General features: G+C 36.4%; 1 protein-coding gene across 2 annotated transcripts in view; it reads left to right on the forward strand.

Moving 5' to 3' along the window:
• Positions 1-10,000, forward strand: part of Snx21 (Sorting nexin 21) — a 24,902-nt gene that overhangs the window by 13,011 nt on the left and 1,891 nt on the right. For both annotated transcript variants that reach the window (XM_043012821.2, XM_043012820.2), the window contains exons 4-5: positions 4,124-4,337; positions 4,607-10,000. The exon at positions 4,607-10,000 is cut by the window's right edge and continues 1,891 nt beyond it. In XM_043012821.2, coding sequence (XP_042868755.1) covers positions 4,124-4,337; positions 4,607-5,139 — 747 coding nt within the window. In that variant the 3' untranslated portion in view covers positions 5,140-10,000. The remainder of the gene's footprint in view (positions 1-4,123; positions 4,338-4,606) is intronic.

The raw sequence follows: 10,000 nt of genomic DNA on the forward strand, positions 1-10,000 counted from the left end.
TGAGGAAGGTGGTATTGATAGTTATTGGTGATAGTACCAACAGAGGAGAGATTGTAAACTATTCCTTCAGCGTAAGGAATGTAGACTATGTAAAACTTTGCACACAATTGTATATGCATGTGAGAGACAATAAAAGAAAGATCTACAAGTACAGGCTTGATGAACTTAAATAGATCTCAAAAATTAGATTCCACACCCAGATTGACTATGAACCAAAGACAGGCTAAAAACCCAAAGCAATTTGAGTTTTCAGCCTTCACCATGTGAAGCTAGGCTGTTCAGGAGTGTTGCATTCCTAGGCCCTTGTCTGGTAGGTAGACACCTACTTGTCAAAGTCGATAGATGACTCTTGCTTTGAAACAAAGTCCAGCCCGTAGTCAGAACAGCTGTTGTCATTGATGTTGCTGTGCAGAAGTTTCTCATTTTGGCAGTTACTTGTCAGTGTCACTCATCACATGAGGAGTCATAGATGGTAAAACCATAGGATAGGGGAGGAGGGAGAGTCAAGGTGAAAGTGATTGCAGCAAAGGAGTGGAGGAATGTGATTGGGAGTGCTTATATGCTATTGTTGAGATCAGATTATGGCTATTTATACAAAGTCTGACCCTATCAGATCATGCCATTTGACCTCATATGCCACCTGTGGTTGTGATTTTAAACTAAAGATGATTAGTGTATATTAGGGTAATTAAAATGATGATGTTAATTAACATCATTAGTCACCAGATAAAAATGTTACACATGGAGAACTTAAGAAACAGAATTTGCATCTCTTCCATTTTGCCATGGCCATAATGATTTCTAATGTCAGGTTAAAAATTTACATCTTGATGCAGATATATAGTAACCTATTAGAGACAGGGATAAATTTGTTTCACTAGTCCTCAGGACAAGCACTAGTGCCACCTATGTGGCACTCAAGATGGGTTTCATTTTAGAGCAAGGGAGCTTTATTCAATGTATTGTGACTTTTTGCACTCTCTTTCAATCACTCACTATAATGATAGAGCTATAATAGTGTGTCATTTTTTTGTGTTTTACTATCTTGTGAGACTTACATGCTATCTGACAGTTTATCAATGCTGTATTAACCCATTGAACGCAAAGCCCTAACGCCTCGAGATTCTCGGGGCGCCAAGCCGCAAGCCTCGGTTGCCCGCCTCAAGCTACGAGCGCGCGGCTTCCCCTCATATACCGAATAACCGGCGTGAATGGGTTAAACTAAAATTGTAGTTTAGGGACCATATCAGGTCATTATGTTCTTTATATTCAGTAAGAAATAATGAATGAAGTGTTAGGGAAGAGGAAAGAAACCTGTGCTTATGACTGTGAGTACTACATTACAAAGTAGTCATACTGACACAGTGTCAAATTGTAGATGATGCATATGGTCTGCATTAACTTCCTCTTCTCATTCTACTTGCACATTCTGCATCACCGGTACTATAGAACCAGAGATCTCAGCAGCTTGCTGTTTGCCAGAGCTCTCTGTAGATAGTGCTTGGTAGAGACGAAATGTACTCTACAAAGCTTTATAAGCGTACATTTTATAATTTTTAAGTATATATTGTATATTGTATTGGCTGTTTACAGAGCAATGTTTCTCAGCTGATAACAGATTGTCCTAAGTCTTTCCCATGAACCCATTAGATATGAGGCATCCATGTTTTGACCACCTGCTCAGCACACTAGCACAGGTTACATTTTAGAGGAAGGGAGTGTCACATGACATATCTAGTACTCTCTTGCTCTCTTTCATTCACTCATTTTAATACTAAAGTTTTTAGTGTTTCTCAGTTTTTGTGTTTTACTATATTATGAAGCTTAATAATATATTTGACTAGCATTGCAGTATATCATATCAACTTGTTATGTTCTTTACACTTAGGCCCGTAGTAAAGAACATGTGGGGTGGGGTGTCGGGAAAATGTGACTGGTGTCGGGTGTAGGACGTTGGATAAAATGTGGATAAAATGTGACGGATAAATAAAATAAAATAGGTTAAATAAAATAAAATAGGATAAATAAAATAAAATAGAAAATGTCTATTGCTATTTTATTTTATTTAACCTATTTTATTTTATTTATCCGTCACATTTTATCCAACGTCCTACACCCGACACCCGTCACATTTTCCCGACGCCCCACCCCACAGGTTCTTTACTACGGGCCTTAGTCTGACAGAAGTATAACTGATTTAAGGGTGGACAAAAATGTGATTAAATTTTTACACTTTTATAAATAATTACAAAAGAAAAACCATCCTCAACAAAAAATAAACATATAGATGGAGAAAAAAAAGCTGACCTTTGCTCAGATGTAATTTGAAATCTGATGTCAACTGGGAAACAGGAGGATTCAGGTCATGAGAGATGGACACGTCTCAAAAGGAATGCCATCTTCACAATATTGAATTAGCATAATTTATCTTAGGCTCTCGACAGTCAAGGTCTTAGACCACTTGTAGGGGTCTAAGCCAAAGAATCCTTTTGGGTCTGTTCCAGTGATCATGCCACCATCTTAACCCTCTCTGGACGGGTGGTACAGTACTGTACCGCTCATTCAAAAGCCCAGTGGCCGGGCGGCACAGTATTGTGCCAGCCATTTAATTGATTTAGGCCTAATAATTCGAACGCCCCGGCATTGTGACATTCAAGGCTAGAATGCCCCCGTCGTGAATGGGTTAATATGTCCTCATTGTCAACAGGACTTTTTGTTTGGTTCCAAAAACCTTAATCATCTGAAAAGGGTGTTGAATCGCTGTGGTTTTGGGGAGGACCTTAAACTGGAGCAGGCTTCTTGTAGGACCTGATTCCCTATCTGAATCTGTAGCCGTTCTTGCTCATTTTTGGCCAGTCTTCCAGACCAATGCAGACCTTGAGTCTTGGAGGTTGGTCTTGGACCAGCCCTGGGTTTATTTATGTCACTAAGACCCCTATAGAGCTTCAGGGTGACCACCATAAATTTCTTTGAGTTTGTGTTGTCAACAATTGGTACTGGGTGGTCTGATGGGGTGGTTAAATTTTCCAAGCAAGAAGCACATCCTTCCTCCTCTCATGCTCCCACCCACCATGTAGTCCAACAAGAGGAAACTGAATGTTAGGCCTCCTCACTAACAGTCACAGGAGGAATGAGAGGGTATACAGAACCAGTACCTCTTGCTGAAGGCAGTTGCAAGACCTATGCAATGCTGATGAGGTAGTTGCAAGACCTATATGATGCAAATCGGGCAATTGCAGCTTGACCGTAGCCTACTAAGAAAGAGAGACTAGCCGATTGAACTGATCAGACCAGTGCTGCGAAAGCAAATCTTACTGTATGTGAATCTGCTGCTTTTATCAATGGTTTGCACTGCCTCTTTTGGCAGAAAAAAAAATCATTTTGAATTAAGCTATAAAGGCTTTTTTTTGTTAGTTTTGTCTCTCTTCTGTCCTTGCAGTATGTATGTGTACATACAAATCCACTCCCATCACTAGGTTAACAGGTTGTAATACCTCTTCTTCCCATGAAATATATCATCATCCGTTCTACAGGATTTAGTAAATAGAATAACAGATTATTTCAAATGTGGATATCAGTGTAATTACTTTTTTTTCTTAATCATGTTCATTGATCTTCATAAAATTTCTGGTTTGTTTTCTTAGATTGACCTAGTGTAATATATTAAAGATATGTAAACCATTCAATGTTTCTTGAGATTTGTATATATATCTTCATATAAATTACTATTGTCTTCAAGAAAAGAGAAAAATCTTAGTTGTTAACCCAAGGTTGTTTTAGCTCCGACTGGTCGAAATGCTGGGATATTTCAAACGTGTAAGCCTAATGCTTTGGGCTATTTGCTCACACTGGCCGCAGCCAAGCGCTACTTGTCTGATTTACCCGGTGTGCCGGCCAGGAGGATAGCCATGACAAAATATCTCATTCCTGGTGGCTGGTGCTGCCACCACTTGACATGATATCTTGTCACCTGTCATTAACGGGTGAAGTGCTTGATATAATTTCATATCATTTTATATAATTTTTATATATTACATGGTCAAGAAAGATTTTCCTTCCTAAAGTAACATATCTATCTTCTTTTTATATTATGAGTTCTCATTTTTTGCCTTTTATGAAACAGCTGTACTGTGTCGAGGTCAGGAGATTCACCGTTTTGAAGAAGGGCTTGCCACCTGCAGACACACTTGGGTACTCCAATCTTAAAGCCCGCCACAAAAAATATGCGTCATTTGAGCGCCGCTACTCAGAGTTCCATGCAGTCTATAATGCCTTGATGGAGAGTCACAGGTCTTTAATGGAGGAGTTTGATGGATTCCCCAAAAAGGTCATCATAGGTAAATACAGTTCCTCTAATATTGAATAGTGCAATTATAAATGTAAGTTATTAAAATAAAAATATGTAGTTATAGAGCAGGGGATTAATTGAGATATGTATACGAAAAGAGCTCACTATGACAAATGTTATTTGAATGGAAATTGTACTTTCTTCCATTCTGAAAGTAATAATTTTCTTTCATACTTTTTCTACACAGGATATATGAATGTGATATATATTTGTAAATTTTTATTACAGAGATTGCATGATTATTATTCTTTTTTTCAGGAAACTTTAGCCAAGAAGTAATTGCTGAACGTTGTAAAGGTCTAGCACGATTCATGAATTTTGTGCATGAACAAGAGGTATTGAGGCGTACGGCTGTGTTCACCAAATTTCTACATGAATCTGAAGTGAAGATTAGTGATCATTATCTACTTTTATCTCAGTTTGAGGAGGCATGCCCTGTGCTAGAGAATACCTTCCTCCTGTTTTACATCCTCCACTGGGACACAGGATCCCTCATATGTAAACTCTGCCAGTTGATTGTATGTTTACACGCCCTTGGGAATTTTGAAAAGTCTTATAAATATGCAGAGGTAGCTCTCAGGAAATTTGAGATGCTAGGAAAGAACAAGATATGTAATGATCTTTATATGCCACTCCTCTGCTTCTGTAATAGTCTCTGGAGGGTTTTAGGGAAAGACAGGACTACCATAAAATCCAAAATTGAACAGGAACGTAAAGAGCGAAAAGAAGAGGGGGTCCCTAACTTACTTGATATTCTGAGAGATGAGATAACTGTGAGATACCTTCATTGATGTATGAGACTTCTTTGGAACTATGAAAATTAGGGATGAACTCTTGAGAATAAAGATAGCTGTTTAGAACACCTTTTCTAAAAGATAAATTCACCAGAATTTCATAAAGGAAATAAATTTCTAGGGATGGGGAATTCTACATTGTTTGTGTGGTATGAGAAAAAATGGAAAAGTTATGATATATTATAATTTCTTATACAAACACTAATGTTATATTACCTGAAAACATGATTTACAATTTTTGTTGATCTGGTATCAACTGTTTTGTTTCTGAGTCACTTGAGTTAAAAGTGTTAGAATATCTTAAATGTAGGAATGAAAATACTTCTCTCATTGTCAATGTTTCTTCAGGGGAAGTAGATGTGCAAGACCATGGTCTGATGACATATAAATGTTTTTTCTTTCATTATATTAATGAGGGTACCTCACTGACTCTCTGGCACCCTATAAGATTATCTAGTTTGCTGGACTGAAAGAATTGATATCATAATAATTCATTAATACTCCTCTTAAACCCCAATTGTGCACCTCATATAGCTCCAAAGCATTGTGGACCACTACTCTGAGTTTTACACTTTGCTGGAAAGCTGTAACTTGGGGTAAATGTGAGCAAAATGATGAAGGAATTACACAAAATAAATTTAGCTGAATGGAACACTTCTTAACCCGTTAACGACAGGTGACAAGATATCACGTCTAATGGTTTTTGGGTCAGATGCCAGGGATGAGTTATTTTGTCCAGGCTGGCGCTCTGGGTGAGCGGGCACAAAGTGCTCACTCGCAGCCAGTGCGGCCGAGAATCTTGATGCGTAGGCTTATATGTTCGAATATCCCAGCATTTCGGCCATTTAGAGCCAAAATAACTCCGTGGGGAACCGGTTAACCCGTCAATGCCAGGTGACAAGATATCATGTCGAGTAGTGGCAGGACCAGCTGCTGGGAATGAGATATTTTGTCATGGCTATCTTTCTGGTTGGTGCAGTTTCGACCATTTGAGTCAAAACAGCCCCGACGGCAACGGGTTAAAATAAAAATAAAAAGGTGTTGCAACAGTTCAGTAGCAGGAGAAAAGTAAACTGATATATGAAAGCAGTGAGCAGTTTGTGAGTTGACCTATTAGCAGCGGATGGCATGATTTGCTGCAAAGACAGAGCCAGTAGTAGATGTGGATGGCACCGTGCCAGACAATGTAAACCAGCCATCCTAATGCATAAATGTTTGATTAAAACTTCGACCAATGTGTTAAACTTTCACCAGGGCCCTTTTCCTGTAATGTAAGATATTGATGTTTGTCATTGATAGGCCCTGAAACTATTGAATCATTCCTGTACCAATCGAAAAATCTTTTTGTACTACTGTCTCCTTTTGTGCAGTTCATGAGGTTGAAGTTGAAATTGAGAATCAGTAAAAAAGGATAGTAATTACATAATTAGATACAATTTTCAAAAGAGGATCTGTGAATTTTAGCCCATTAATGCCGGAGCTATTCCACCTCTAAATGGTCAGAATGCCAGGGTATTCGAACACATAAGCCTAACACCTTGCTATTCTCGGGTGCACTAGCCACTAGTGAGCGCTGTACGCCCGCTTACCCGGTGTGCTGGCCTTGACCCAATATCTTGTTGCCAGTGTTTGACCCAAAAACCACTGAATGTGGTAGCAAGTCAACGGGTGTGAATGGGTTAAGAAACATCTGAGAATTAAAGTAGCCCAGAAATTGATGTAAAGCAGAATTCTAGGACAAGAATGGATTTATACCACTGTATCTACTTCAGAAAGTAATCATTTGACTTTCAAGTGTGAGGTACTGATCTGTAGCTCTCATACTTTTGTACAAGTGCCAAATCTCGCTGAATTTAATGAAATTCACTTTTACATTTTAGATAAAAACAAGATAAAAGAGGTGCTGGACCATTAGTTGCCAGAAAGTCAGTGGTGCAGTTGTAAGCAAGAAATATGTTAGAATATGGTACTTACAATTTAAGATGGAATTAAGATGTCATAAAGAAGGCTTAGATACTTATGATTTTTGAATCAAGGATTTTTTTAGAAGTTTGACTACTCACCATGAAGTTTAGGTGGCTTTGTTCCTATATCTGGTGTAAGAAAAAAGTGAAGAAAATAGGGTTTCTATTTATCCACACCTGATGTAGAAAATGTTTCATTCATATATTGTATGTTCTCAATGTTATATGTGCCATAGCATTATGTTTTGTGCTAGTACTACTTTAAGTAATGTTACCTGTTATAAATGCTTTAATTGCTTTAATGGATCTCATGAAGTTTGCAGGTATAAGTAAAATACTCAAGAAAAGCTTTACAAATATAGATCAACTTTCTGTTAATATTGTTTTGGAAATGTCTGTGAATGTCAGTATCTGTTAACCCACTGATGCCAGGAGGCATGTACTGTTCATTTTTTTTTTTTTTTTTTAAGCCTCACCTGTTTACCTCATTGTTTAAAGCTTTGTGAAAAAAAACAATTAATATTATTATTGTCATTAATGTTATTATGACAATAATAATGATAGTAATGATAGAAATATATTTTTTTTCCGGAAAATCCAAGGAATAGGGCAAATAGGTTAGGTCAGATAGGCCTATTTATTGACTACTTGATCAATATTCATAAAAAGATTCATACAAAACAGTAGTGGACATTTGATGTCCCTGTTATCAATGGGTTAAGTTTGTGTAAGAATATAAAATGTTTCAGTGCATGTTACATATTTATTTTAATCTAAGGTTATATACTATTGTGATGGTCATCTGTTGAATACCCATAAGTGGGCATTTACGGATGAAGTGGGGAATATGTATTTATTTTAAAGTTTTCTTTTTGTTGTTGACAGTTTCATTGGAAAATGTCAGATTTGGTGTACAACAGACTCTTAATTGTTTTGAGCTCTTTTCTTAGCAGGTATGTTAATATAGCTTACACATAGTAAACAAAGCACTCATATATTTAGTATTTGTATTTGACAAGTATTACTACCATAGCCTTGAATTTCACAGTCCAAGAGCTCTGATAACATATGTCCAATCCAGAACTGACAACCAGCCCTTTTAGCTTGTAAACCTCGCAAAGAAGAGCAGCTGAATGGCAGTTGTTTAACACCTAAAATAGGATTTATAAGTCTTATAAAGTAACAGAGGAATACTTGTTGTAAAAGACAATAATTCCTAAAATTTAAGGAAAATGATAAGATGAGATAAAATGTATATGAAAACAGATAAATTTGACAAAGTATGGGAAAAGAAAAAAATCTGAATTGGTTATCATACTAAAATGACATTATTTGTAAATGTACATATTTACCCTTTCGAACCAGGTTTTAATCTTGTTTGAAAAATAATGAATAAACTTGGCTTTAAGAAATGTGATATTTCCATAAGTTTGTAATATGGAGCACATGGTAATGTGTCATAAAACCACACACTTTTTTCTCTCTTATCAAGTTATAGAGTAGTGTGATAGCATTTTCAGGGAGTAAAAGTTAGGATAAAAACACGTGAAGGTCAGACAATCTTTGTCTACAGTAAGATGAAGGCTAATACATGGAATAAAAGTGTGAAGCTAAGCATTTTTCACAGCTTAAATGAAAGATCTTATTCACAATGTTGTTGGTTTCATCATCTCAGGGTCAACGTGAACTGATGAGAATGAGAATTGAATTTAAGATTGCCAGATTGTTATCTACTAATGCAGTATTTTTAATATTTTTTTTTTCTGGATGTATCATGTAAAGAAATATTATTTCTTCTTTTTCCAAAAAATATTAGAGTGAAAATTTACAAGTGCCATGAGCTTAAGCAAACTCCCGTCCTATGTACAGCAAAGTGATTCCACAGTTTAGGTAAAATTTCTCTGGAGATCTAGCAAATATGACTCAGATTTCTGTAGTCAAAGACATGTAGACACCATGCTTAATGGATCCTCATGCCTGGTAGTCATCATTATTATTTTTGTATTGTTAATTTTATTTTAATTATTTATTCAGTTTCATATCTTTGGAATTATAGCTTTCACTTGCAATTATTGTTTGTATGGGAAGTAAGTTTGACTTCCATTCTGGAAATGATTAAAAGAGTTGCAATATTTTAGAAATACAGAGATGACCAGAGACTTTATTTGTAGTTATTCATACACAGTAGAATGGCAAGAATTGTATAAGTAAGGCAGTCAAAGAAAAAATATTAACACTCAGAGGTGTTGAAGGCAGTGGGTAGACGCAAGATTGGCCAAACCAGTTGGAGGTGTGGGTGCCATATTTTCAACAATATCATGAAAATACCTCCCCTTCCAACCTGAATATCACAGTTTTGGAGAAATTAAAATAAACTTATTTTGAAATAAATGATGGGTCCATAATCCCCAACCTCCTCCCAGCCATGAACTGGTCATTCAATATGAACACTTGCTGATATTAGGAAATTCAGTATTTATGTGAAATAAAGATTGCAGAATGAATATTTTAGATTGGAGATTGGCTGAAATTATAATGTCCTTCAAAAACATTCAGTTCCGTTCTTTAGGCCTTAAGATTAAGTTATGAAAAATAATATATATATGAATCCAGTGTAGTGATGAACCTGATTTTCCTGCATGTTATTAATGTGAATATTAGTGTTATGTTGATGGTTTCACTCTCTCATTTGTTGATTGTAAAGTAGTTTCCATATTGTTTTTTTATTTGGTATGACTTAGATTTTTTAGAGGGTACTGACAATGGTAGTAGATATAGGTATTGTGTCAAAAAGATAAAGTCATTCATGTAGTGTCTTTAAGTAAATGAATTCCCTCCTCTGTATTTCCCTTTTTGTATTAAGGGGCAAAATTAAATCCCAGAAGGTGTAGTTA

The sequence above is a fragment of the Penaeus japonicus genome, unplaced genomic scaffold, assembly GCF_977035675.1.
Source record: "Penaeus japonicus unplaced genomic scaffold, GWHDUDI00000001_assembly GWHDUDI00000022, whole genome shotgun sequence".
Taxonomy (NCBI): domain Eukaryota; kingdom Metazoa; phylum Arthropoda; class Malacostraca; order Decapoda; family Penaeidae; genus Penaeus; species Penaeus japonicus.